At 40.8% G+C, this 12,474-nt stretch overlaps 1 protein-coding gene across 1 annotated transcript in view; it reads left to right on the forward strand.

The window, feature by feature from the left end:
- The first annotated feature begins 1,062 nt into the window (after positions 1 to 1,062).
- Positions 1,063 to 12,474, forward strand: part of FAM19A4 (family with sequence similarity 19 member A4, C-C motif chemokine like) — a 56,223-nt gene continuing 44,811 nt past the window's right edge. Inside the window, exons 1-2 of the mRNA XM_009284509.2 lie at positions 1,063 to 1,142; positions 4,274 to 4,389. Of these exons, the coding sequence (XP_009282784.2) occupies positions 1,063 to 1,142; positions 4,274 to 4,389 (196 nt within the window). The remainder of the gene's footprint in view (positions 1,143 to 4,273; positions 4,390 to 12,474) is intronic.

Here is a 12,474-nt window from a genome sequence, read left to right on the forward strand (position 1 = left end):
AGGGGCTTTCCTGTCCTAAGCTTCTGAAAGGAGTCTGCCTACGTGCTTTTATGACCCCAGAGATGCTTTGCTCTCCAATGTGATAGTGTAATTTTGTGTTTCTTAAAAGCAAGTTTCTAATTGATGAAAGGAAGAGTGAAATGAAAAGAGTGCTGGAAGAAGATGAGAAAAGGTTATTGTGATCACTCCGTAGGTGAAGACCACATTATTATTACTCTCACAAATTGCACTGTGTTGTGTTTTCAATAGCAGAAGGTCAAGTTGAGCCCAGGGATAGAAGTGAGAGAACAAATATAAACAATAAAAGCAAAGAGACTTGAATGTCTGTGAAATGGAGTGTTTGAGCTCATTATTCTGTGGAACGTGTGTCAGTACTGCTGCAAAAGTGTCTCCATATAGCGACTTCAAAGCGTAGCTTCTGGGTATAGGTGGGCTGGGTCTGAGATGTGATGCTGGAAGCAAGTAGAGACAAAAGTGTCAGAGAGTGCTATAATGCATTGATCACACAGACACGATCCTATGGATGAGACCCTACAGACCCTCTGGTCCTGAGGCAGCCAGACTCCGAGGGTGTTGGCCAAATCTTTATGAAGACAATCAAAGGTTTTCCCCGTCTTCAATAATCTCTGGTTCAAACTGTTGGAGGTTTCAAGTAAGCATGTGGAAATCTGTTTGCGCTGTGGTGGTGTCTTAGACCTAACAGCTTTCACAGTGGTTGGGTGGCGAGAGGGCACGTGATTATAAGGACAGAGTGAGCTGCGCACATTATGTTTGTAATTTCTAGTATAGCGAACTCTGCCTTTATTTGATGTAGTGGTATTTCAGAGCTGCCTTATCACAGTTTCTCTGTGTTCTTGGAAACAAGTGAAAAGAGCAATATGACTGCTGTCGTTTGCCTTGGATTACACTGTAGATGGCACTGTGAAACAATGATTTTGGTAACGAAGATCTATTTCACAGCACCATTCCAGACGTTAATTGCAGTGTAATATGGCTTTCTTTCTAGGTCCCCAAAGTGAAGGAAAAATTCTGAAATGCAGAAAGGCTTATTTGCTGCCGCAAATGGGAATCTGGAATAACTATGAAAAACACACTGAAATAATTGTGTTTGACTGGAACAAAATTCTTGCAAAGTCCCCAAGGTAAGAGCACTTTTTATCTTTCAAATGACACTGAAGATTTGCTGTTCTGGTTAGCAACAATATCCACTTGAATCCAACAGAGAATGAAGGCTTGACATTTCTGAAAGCGGCAGCCCACTGACGCTGAAGGGCTCAGCACCCCTTGCTGCATCTGTCTGCCAAACTTCATTTTTTCCCCGCCTTTTTAAAGATCCTCTTGTATTTCTTTATATTAGCAGGCTGAAGACTTGTGTCCTGTCTACCTGCAAGGCAGACTACAGTTTGCAAATGTTGTATCATTTTAATGGTACTGGATGCTTTTAGCAGCCTTTCAGTTTGGATATAACTAAGTTGAAGCTTTGTAGTGATACACTTATTCCTGGACTTGAATATACTTACAAAGGGGTAAGGTTACCCTGTTAACCTGATGAAACCTGGTTTCACATTCCCTGTCTAACGTCAGGGCCATGGCTTCAAAAGAGTCAAACTCATAAGCTGGGAAAACTTTTGAAATAGGTCAGCACACAACCATTTCCACTGAGACCAGCTTTGCTCCTGCACTGGGAATGGTGGGAACACCTGGGTTCGCTTACATGCTGAAATAGCAGCTGTTGAGCATGCGGTGCATGATTTTTGACTAAATACCTGTCCCTTCCATCAACTCACACCGGAAAGGACATGCTCAAAATGTCTAATCTGTGGTATTTAATTCCGAGGGTTAAATCCTGCTTTCAGTCACACCTCAGGAAACCTGAAGGAAGGTCCCTGTCTCCATTATGGTACTACAGAGTGACACCAGAGCTGGAGTCTCCACTGATACTTGGATCAGATTCCCGTGTTTGCATTTAGAGCACAGAGGGATGGTATTGCAAGACGAGCAGATGATGACTTCCTATTTAGTGGTAACTGGTGTGTGAGGTGTAAGCTGTGTGTTTCTCATGGAGAGAGTGAGAAAACTAAGGTTAAATTCAGCTCTCTCCTCAAGAAAAGGAGGTTCAGTTACCTGGGGAAGATTTGGGTGACTAAAATCTGAAATGGTAGGTTGATTTCAAAGCCTACTGGGCAGTTTCCTTAGACTAATATTGGATCAACAGCAATAATAACATTTATGCTGTTTTCACAGTGACTCAATCCCATTAGCTGCAGTAGCATTATGTGGTTCAGCTGGGTGCAGGAGGTGAATTAGGTCCATGCTTATTAGCTGAAGTGTAGCTGCTCTGAATTAGCCTGGGAGTGCTCTGTAAGAGGATACTTGTAGGGTAGGCAAGGTCTAGTGACGTCTTTATCTTCTGAGTTTGATTCATGCTTGCAGAAGACTCCTATATACTGCTGCAAAAGAGCCTCAGTGCGTTTCTTCCTGTACTGGTTCACTTGCATTCAGGGTGGCAACATATTGGGCTCAAAACAGAGCGCCTTCTTAACGCAAGGGAAGGTATCTTTTTGCCAAATCAGTCCTTAAAATGCTGCTTATTTACATGTAATTTTTTTTCTTAAATCTGTAGACATGGTGAATTATTTTTTAGCAATATTTGTGTAGCTTTTTAAAAAAGCTTGTAGGCTGGAGTAAAGTCTACAAGGACAGCTGAAGGTGCTGGGCTCTTCACCAATGTGTTGGTTTTTTTTTTTCCCAAGTGTAAAATAGTGTTTGTTGCTAAAATATATTTACATACAACAGGCTTTTGGTCTCTTAACTTCTGATATTAATAGATGCATTTGTGATTTGTTTGGGCTTTATCAACATTCCCATTCATACACAATGAGAGAACACAATTGTTTTGTGATGTGCGAAAGGGAAAATTATGCAGGTACTTTTAAATGAGAAAACATGGGATCTGTTTAGTTTCATTTGTAGATGGTTATCAAAATTTAAAGAGGACCAAAGTGCTTCACCTGGCTTTGACAGTAGAGCTGTCTAAGGCATGAGTTTTTAGGTTTGGTTTTTTTTTTTTTTTTAGATTATCAGTCTATTCAGCACTTGAATATTGGATTAGCTGAATAGTCTCAGGTATTTTAAAGATATACAGATAAATTTATTTAGAAAATACTTGGAAGAATCAGAACTGGAATCTGCAGGGGAAGGAAGTTCTCAAAGGACTTTTTGGTGCAAGGTGCAAATAAGCATGCTTATTATAGGCTTGCCCAAATCCCAGCATGCTGATTAACTGCAGACTAACGTCACTGCTATGAAAGCAATATTTAGTTCAATTTATGCAAATCTATAAATTGCCTTTAATTAATTTGATGTATGCCTGCTTACAGCATTTGCTGAAAGTGTGGAACATATCTAAGGGTTTGAGTGCATAATGCCCATTTATGTATCGCACAAGTAATAAATCATCATAACTGAGTTTAAGAAAATGATTAGATTACCTTTCTATATGATGAATGGCATAACATAAGCTATTGAGGGATTTAATTGTAGATATTTGCAGCAAAATTACTGAGGATTCGTGGTGTTAGTTCTAACACTAACATGAATAAGACTAACAACATCCACCTTCTTTATAACAACTGTTTTCCGAAATGCAGTTTCTGACACCCTGGCAGAGCAGTGAGTCCTTGCATATTTGACTGAGGTGCTGGTTTCATGAGTGTTTAACCCTCAGCAAACTTACTGATCTCCAGGAAAGCTAGCAGATGTGTGCTTGGGAGATCCAGCCAATTCATGTGCCATGGCTACATGGGAGTTGGTAGCTTTAGCAAATATGTCCTGAGAAGTATTAGCAAAATGTCCTTTTTACTTGTGATGTTCCTATGATTTTGAGGCAGGTGCAGTTTAAAAATAGTAGCATGCCTTATAAATACATATATTTAAATTTGAGTGTGGATGGATCTTAATCCAAAAAAACTCCACACCAACCCCTTATCTCAGATTCATAGAAATGTATTGCACTCCTAATGTGGTGTTATAAACATGTCTTTGTGGGTAATACGATGTGTGATAGCCATTGCATTGCTTCTAATTGTAAAACGTGCTTAACAAAGAATTGACCCCAACCAAACCATGAATATGACTTTGTCAGTGTTACCTTGTAATGAGCCATATTAGTTATTCTTCAGCATCTTTTCAGCTTTTCCTTCCCTGCATCATTTTTATGTTATTCCCTACTCATATTGTTCTTTCACTCACCTGCTTCCTTTTCTGCCTCCAGGATGAGATTCTGTGCCAAATCAATGCTTCTATCTGACTGGCTCTTTCTGGTCTATGTGTTAATGGTCTGCTGTAAATTGTTGTCCGCCTCTAGCCACCATCCCCGGGGGCACACAGGTAGGAGCTTTTAAACTCATTATGTGCGACTAAGACCAATTAATACCACTTGCAGAATGTTACAGCCCACTTTTTAGCAATGGATAATTGATGAGGCTGTTGACAGCGTGTTATAATCAGTGCAATGGGTTAAAATACAACAACAACAAAAAATGAGCTATTGTAAATTTTCATGGTTTTTCTCTAGTAATTTTACGTACACCAGACAGTTTTTGGAGTGACTTCATGACTGCTAGGACTTTGGGATTTGTTTGTGTCCTTTTGCTTTATCCTTTTCCAAAGATACTCTGAAATGGATCTTTATCTTCTCCCTCTTAATCCAGTTGTTATCAAGAGACTTTACAACGGTATCATTGGCTTTGGTGGGCAATAGATCAAAGCCCTCAGACTTATGTTAGCCAGTTCTTTCACTAAGTTACACAAGTACTGAACTGTGGTTTAGTTCAGCTTGTGGTATGCTCCTTCTTTTCCTAACCTGCATAGTGAGGCAAACAGAAAGATACTGCGTTTAAGAGAATGCGCTATTGTAGTAGGGTATATCTACCAGGCACAATGTACTATCTTATATAAATGACAGAAATAGCTCAGAACAAGCTGGGTTGGCTTCATGAAGAGATACCAGACTGGATCTTCGAAGCAACATCTCTGTGCTAGAATCGTGCAGACACATCAGCTGGAATGCAGAAATAAATATGGATGTGCTAATGCAAAGATATCAGTGCAAGTCCTAAATCTGGATAGCTGAGTCAGCCCTGTGTCACCTTTGATCCCAGAAGAGAGAGAGGTAAGTTAACAAAATAACCACCTGTGAGCTCTGCTTTTTAGGAGACATCAAAAGCCTGGCTGCAACATCATGATGAGATGACTGCCTTCTCAGTACCATAGTTAGCTTCATGCTGGCTCGGGGATTTCTGCAAGTGTTGCTAATGTGGTGTAATCTCATTCTTAAATTAGGTGTAATGCCTTAAATACAGATGTAATGTTCTCAGCTCTGAGGCAGACTCTTGTGGGTCCAGGTCTAATGTTAGCATCCACTTCAGCTCAGCTCTAGGAAGCGGGGATGCATTTGATAGAGGCTCCATCCTCCAGATGAGACAACCTATTGATCTCTTTCCTGGCTGTCTCTGGTGATAGTCTAGGTAGGAGCTGAAGGCTCCTCATGTGCTCGCCAAAATCTCTTCAGTCCTGGCAAGCAGGACTGACTCTGACCTACGTATAGCTGCTCTGTCTATCTACGTGCTCATAGCACATCAGCAGTGTGTGTACCTAAGAGCTACACAAACCACCTCCTTGCCTTACCCCATCACCAGCCCTGCGTTCCCTGGTGCTGTGATTTGCTGTAAAACACAGTCACAGGTTATGGAGAATAGCTGACATGTTGCAGCAAAAGCCCATAAAGCAATTCCAGTGAATACAGTGTTAGAGGATGATCCGTATTACCATTTTGCAGGTAGCTGTTATGGAAACTAGTTGAATCACTTCAATGAGGAAGGGGGTCTATGCACAATGACAAGTTAATTAAGCCCTCTTGACCTTTCCTGTAAACAACTGCTGCTTAGCAGAGCATTTCAGAGCTGACTATGCAGCAAAACCTGGAGAACAGCCTTCTGCAGCTTTTGTCATTCAGGGAAGAGTCTTGTAAAAAGAAATGTTATTTTTGTCTTTTAAAGATGCACTTTGCATGTGTACCTAAGGGAAATACCTGTAATAAGGCATTAGTGATCCTATGTTGTGTGCTCGTATGATGAACACTCGTGTTATGTGAATTATGACAATATTTTTAACATAATATTCCAGAATGCTTGACTGCATGCTTTTAATTGACAGTAAGAATTCTTGCATGCTTTTAATTGACAGTAAGAATTCTTTCCCCCGTATCAAAGAGGTGCTGTAAAACACAATCAAGCTGCTCAACTGTTAAGCAAATTTGTGTACAGTGCTTTCTTTGGTAGGCTAAAGAAAGGTTCTGCTCTTCATGAATAGTTTGGTCAGATTATGGAGCTCTTTTTTCAAATAGACAGCCTTGAAGCTGGAGCCTTCATGGACCTTTTTAGACTATGGTGTCATATTCTTCCCCAGACATGAGTTTCTCTTATGTGTACACTGAAGTGACCCCCATCCCACTTTATGATTCCATGTAGAGGTGAAACAGTCACCCCATTTTTGATTCTCCAGCTCCCTGTGTCTGGCATATGGTATCATAGAGCATTTAGAGGGCTTGTGGGGGGCTCTTCTCAAAGGGTCTGTGTTTTCCAGCCTCATCTTATCTTTGCTGTTTGATACAACGCCTAGATTGACCTTCTAATGTATGATCAGATCTGTGATGGAATCTATGTGAGCAAGACAATGCCTTGTTCATCAGGAAAGCAAATAATTTGGAGCTTTTAGCGTGGTCTGTTTTGTGGAAAGCAAATAATTAGCCTCATTTGTTTAATACAAATTAGCATGTTCTTGGATGGCAATTGAGATAAAATTTTTGCAGTCAATAGACAACGTTAACTCTTTTCAAAATAAAATGTCCCGAAGCTCATTAGAGGGATGAATTCAAGCTTTGAGTTTGGCAAAGGCTCTGTCCTGTGTCAGGCAGCTGTAACGTGACAGGTATGCACTGAGGTGCAAAATACATGCTGTTTATGAGGCATGAGGTGCCTAGCCTGGGATACTTTAGGAGGAGCTGGTTTTTGAGAACATGCTGTGTCTGCTCCTGAAAATCAGTGTGTTTCAAGCTATATACTTGACATCACTAGTCACTTTTGGAAAAAATGCTTACTCATTAAAGCTAAGAAAGCTTATTAACCAAGAGCAGACAATAGCATTTAAGATGAAAAGTGGGGATTGACTTTTTTCTTTTCAAAATACTACCATTTTTAAGGAGCCTAATTTGGGAAAAGGCAGTTATTGACTTTGGTTGGTCATGTTAGATGGTGCCTGAAAGAATGACAGTTGACAGCTCTCTCTGCAATATTCAGACAGGAACAGAGACTAGATCTTTAAGGACCCAATAACCATCCTGTTTCTGAAAAGTGGGAGAGAGTGCCATTGAGCAATCCCTTTGACAAAAAGGGCCTCTTCACTGTAATAAAGTGTAAGGCAGACCTGGTTCTTTCTTTTGTTCTGCAAAATATTCACCACCATCGAATAACTGTTAGTGGAGAAAAAGACTGTTCAATCTAGCAAGCCAATCCTGCCATTGCTTTGAAGCAGTGTGGGTCTTGAGCCCAGCTTGGAGGCCGCAGCCTATTTTTCATTTGAACACTGTAATTGCTTTGACTGGCAGAGTTAACTAGGCAAAAGGTAGAGGAGAAACGTTCCTTCTCATTACCGTTAGATCACTGAAGATGCTGCTTATGCAGATTATTTCAGCAGGCTCCCTTTATATCTAAGTAGAGAAGACACTTCAGAATATTCATCTGACTTTGTTGCTCTGAATTACTCTTCTGAAGAGTTTGTCTTTTGCAGTGACAATAGCTGAGGGAAGCATGAGCACCAGCCTTACTATAGCTATTTAAAATTGGGCAGTATTTCAGGCTCCCAGAGTACCTAACTGATACCGATATAACTATCAATTCCATGCTGTGCTGAATGAAGCCACATACATTTAGTACCAGAAAATATTTGTTTTCACCTCACTGCTATAAGTCAGGATCCACGAATGATGAAGCATTGAAAAGACACTTCCTCAGGTCACCTCATGTGGGGGCTGGACTTGCAGACCGTTAATTGATACAGCCAGCTGAGCAGTTTCTGTCATGAATTACCAGTGCAGCTTGGCTTTTTTGAGGATGCTGTGTTTTATTTTTATGTGATGATGCTCACCTGAAATGCTTCCGGCCTCCTTCTGCTTGCTGAAGGGTCTAGATTTTTGGAAAGTCCGTTATTATTAACATACCCAGAATCCATATATTTAATAGACATCTGTAGCTTAAAGCAGGGCCAAATTTGCCTCTGAATTGTCCTACACGGTTCACATTTTCTCTTTCCTTTGTGATTTCAAGTGAAGACTTCAGTGGTAGCCCTAATGGTTTGCTTGCTTACAGCACCTGCAGGATGATGCAGATCTTGGGGATAAATCACTGTGTTTGAGTGCACTGGGACAGCTTTGTCTTTTAGCCAACTGGAGGAATAAGTAGCAACTTCTTTTCATGGAGTTTATTCCTTGTTGCACTGCAGACAGTTTAATTTACAGGGTTATCAGGTGTTAAATGGGAGAAGTCTTGTTAAAAATGGCAGTGGCAAGCAAATATGCATGACCTTAGATATTGGGAAGTGGGTTCAGGAGGGAATTATCACCAGACTGAGCTGTTGTAAACTCTACATCTTTGCTTAGTGAAATGCAGCTGAAAATTTGTAATTTGCTACCCGGCATCTCAGATGTGATCTCCAGCAACCAGGATGCTGTCCTAGCTGGTTTTCAGGTGACCGGTGACTTCCATCACATGTGAAAGATGAGCTTCTCTTCTAGACTCTGCTGAGCAGGGCCTGAACTGGGACCTGAGATAATTTTCTGGGATTCCACGAGTGTTCTCCTTTGTTTTCTTCTGATTGATGCTTGAACAGGGAGAGACAGATGTATGGAAAGGCTCGGCTTATGTAGGAGCAATCTGAGTGAATAATGCAGCAGTGCTCTTGATGCAGAAGACAAAGGCTCTCCTCGCTGCTGCTCCCTTTCTGCCCTTGCTATGGCTCACGGAAAGCAGTCTTTTTCGGAACGTGTCTGTCTCTCTTCTTTTTTTTGTCCTTCTTTGGTTGCTCTCTGAGGAGGTGCTGGTCTAACCTATCAGTAGGATGGTCAAAGTTACTTGTTTGTCACAGAAACAGACCTCCTGTCATTTGGTAGTGGCAAGTATTGTATGTACATGGACCCGAGGCAAAGATCTACCCTTGATGGACAGCAAACCAGACCAGCTGAAGGCAGTACAGATGGTATGTGTTGAACTAGGTGTTTAATAATTCTTTTCTGTGTCCCAAACGGCAAAGAGAAGTCAGTACCCTGAAGGAGTGGAAGAATCCCGCCTCCCCCAACCCCAGTGACCACTCTAACATACTGGGAAAGTACATGCTTCATTGCCCTCTATTAGGTACCAAGAGAGGAATAGCAGCCTATGATAGGTAAAACCTTGATCAGTTGTCAGCGTGGGGTGCGTTATCAGGAAAGCAGGCATCAAGTGAAGAAGAAATAAACATCACAGTTCATCTGAAGGATGAATAAGGGATTCAGTGATGCTGTTGGACCGGACTCTGGGGCTGAGTGACAGGTGGGCTTAAATGGTACTGGGAACATCCCAGCAGAAGGCTGCTCCTTTATGCACTAAAGTAGCAATTGGTGTACTGAGGCATGTATCAGACATTGTTTTGGCCTGCCGGACCCTCTGAGTCTGCTTTTTTTTTTTTAACTCTGAATGTGAAATGTCACCATCAGCTGGAATTCAGACCTGTTTAGTACCTCTTCATCATGCTTTTGGTTTCAGGCGGTCTGGTTGCAGAGTGGATTGTTCCACATCAATTGCAGGTTTTCACAACTTTAAGGACTTTGTGGACAGAATCCCGTCCCCATTGGAGTCAGAGGAAAAATTCCTCCCTTATACAGGCTTCAGGACTGCATCTACTTAAGTGAAGGCTGTGTGTCTGAAAAATGCAGCTTAGTATTAGAAATATTGCTGCTTTCAAGGAAAAAGGGAAAACCCAGGCTTCTTGTTCTCCCCTCATTTTTGGGTTGGAGCGTTATTCTTCCTAGAGGTGCTGTCGGGTTGCCACAGACATGGTTCCCAGTTCCACCAGAGGGCCCTGCAAGGCTGCCAGAGGGGCTCCATCGCACAGCCGCAGACAGGCACCGCGCTTGCTTTCTCGTGATCTAAATCATAACTGTGCTTTTTACTAATTAGAATTATGAGTCCTTTTGTATTTCAACGGGTCAGACATGGTTAGTGCACAATAAGCTTTAGCCCTTTATTCTATTTAACTCCTTTTATGTCTTAATGTTTTATTCAGTGTGTTATTTATGTGTTTTATTATCCAGCTTCTAAATATAGGGTATCTACAATATACAGCCTTGGCTGTAATCTCTTCAAGTAATAAGGTAGGGAAAGCAATTCAGTTGAGCAATAGGTTCCCTTTAAAACAGAAAGGAGCAGAATTCACTGTGTGAAGTTTGCTGCTATATTTATTTTTGAGAAGAAAAAAGAGGAAGAAATACTTCTTATTTTCCTTTTTTTTTCTTAAATAACAATGAGAACTTTTAATATATACGACAGATTTTGACAACGACTTCAATTTGGATGCATATCTATGTTACCAGTAAGGTGCAATTCGGTGTTAATTTAGTCTTTTATAGGGCAAAACATAGCTTCTGGTATAGTTTTCCATGAACGTGCACTTTAACTGTGTGAAATGTGATTGTATATGAAAAGACTTGTGTATTCCAGGGAGTCAGGGGGGGAAAAAATTGCAGACAAACTGGTGAATGTGTAGGTTTTGTGTATCATATTTCATCGTGTTTCAAAAGGGGAGGGAAAAGTTCGGTAACAAAAAGAAGATGGAGTCTCATTTAACACACAAATGGTCAAGTCCAGTGTATCAGTCTGTATAGCAGGCTGAAACCAAGCTCTTTCCTGCAATATCAAAGTGGCCTTATCTTAAAGCCATTGGGGAAAGCTTGTGAAAATACTGTCTTTATTTTATTCATTTCACATTGACAGCATCATTTTTTTTATATAGCTGTTATCTGCAATAAATGATAATCTTTACATTCCATTGACCAAAATTCTAACCAAGAAAGCTTTCTTTACTCTTTGTCTTTTTTTAATCTACTCCTCCCAAACTTAGAACTTATATTACAAAAAATTATTACATTGCAAATGGGTCGGCTTGTGCTAATGTGGGGAGAAAGAAATGGTTGGATAAGTGAAAATCCACAAATAGGATGGAAGGCATCTTGTCTTCAGTGTTAATTTGGGTGAAGTGATGCAACAAAAAGTGGAACATGTTCTACTCAGGAGCTCTGCTCTGGGTTTACATGGAGGTCAGCATGCTGAGTCCTTGGGAGGATGGATGCTTGAGTGATGAAGGCAATAGGTTGAAATGTGAAGGACGTGCATTGAATTCCTTGCTCTGAAATGATTAAAAGACCTGCCTAAGATGAAGTCCTGACCCCACCGAAGTGGGAGTTTGTGATTCTTCTGCGATTTAGTTTCCAGCCTGCTCTGGATATGTCATATGGTTTTCGGTCCTAGCAGAAAAGTTAGACTTCATAGTTATGATTTTATTAACGCTTAAGCCAATCATTCTTACAGAATTCATCATTCAGTGTTTTGCAAATCACTGCCATTTTGAGGGATGGAAATTGCTTTAGGGCCTGTTCTGCTATTGATCGACATGTCTGTGCTTACTGCACGGGCTGCATTGCCACAGCCTTGCAATTACATTAATTGTAATAGCAGCACAGAGTCTGTCCCAAACTTAAAGTCCAATTTTAATGTAATTGTAAGGCCTTGTCCTACTGGAGAGTCTCATTCCAAATGAGTGACAGCACAGGCTTAAATAAAAGTCCATGGAAATGGATAGCAGTTTCTGTTGATTTGGTGATTTAGGCTTAGTGTCTATTTCTGTCTGTGCTGCCAGGTGAAGGGTGATTCAGAAGCAGGCTGTTGTGGAAATGAGTGATTTAGATAGCTTAAAAAATCACCGTCAAAGATATTAGCAAATGTGGTTTTAATATGATGTTGTAAAAGTGCGACTTAACAAAGTTCGATGGCAAGGTTCGCTCTGTTAATTACTGCATGGAAGAAACATACAAAGGAAAATTGAGTTATGCTCAAGTTAGAATGATTCACAGAGAGACCGGAGACACAAAGGGTAAGGAAGACCCTCCCGTTGAGTCACATGGTTCAGAGTGGACCCCCTTGCTTTCAAACTCCTTCTCAGAGAGGAGTCTAGGTGCGTCTAGGTCCAAACCTCGTCTCAGACTTGGTCAACGGTTTATGTCTAAGGGATTGTATATGCAATGTTTCATTAGCATCAATTCAGCATGCAATCAAAGTTACCAAGACAAAATCAAAGTTACCATACTACAAGGTTATGCACGATATC

The sequence above is a fragment of the Aptenodytes forsteri genome, unplaced genomic scaffold, assembly GCF_000699145.1.
Source record: "Aptenodytes forsteri isolate BGI_AS27 unplaced genomic scaffold, ASM69914v1 Scaffold53, whole genome shotgun sequence".
NCBI lineage: Eukaryota > Metazoa > Chordata > Aves > Sphenisciformes > Spheniscidae > Aptenodytes > Aptenodytes forsteri.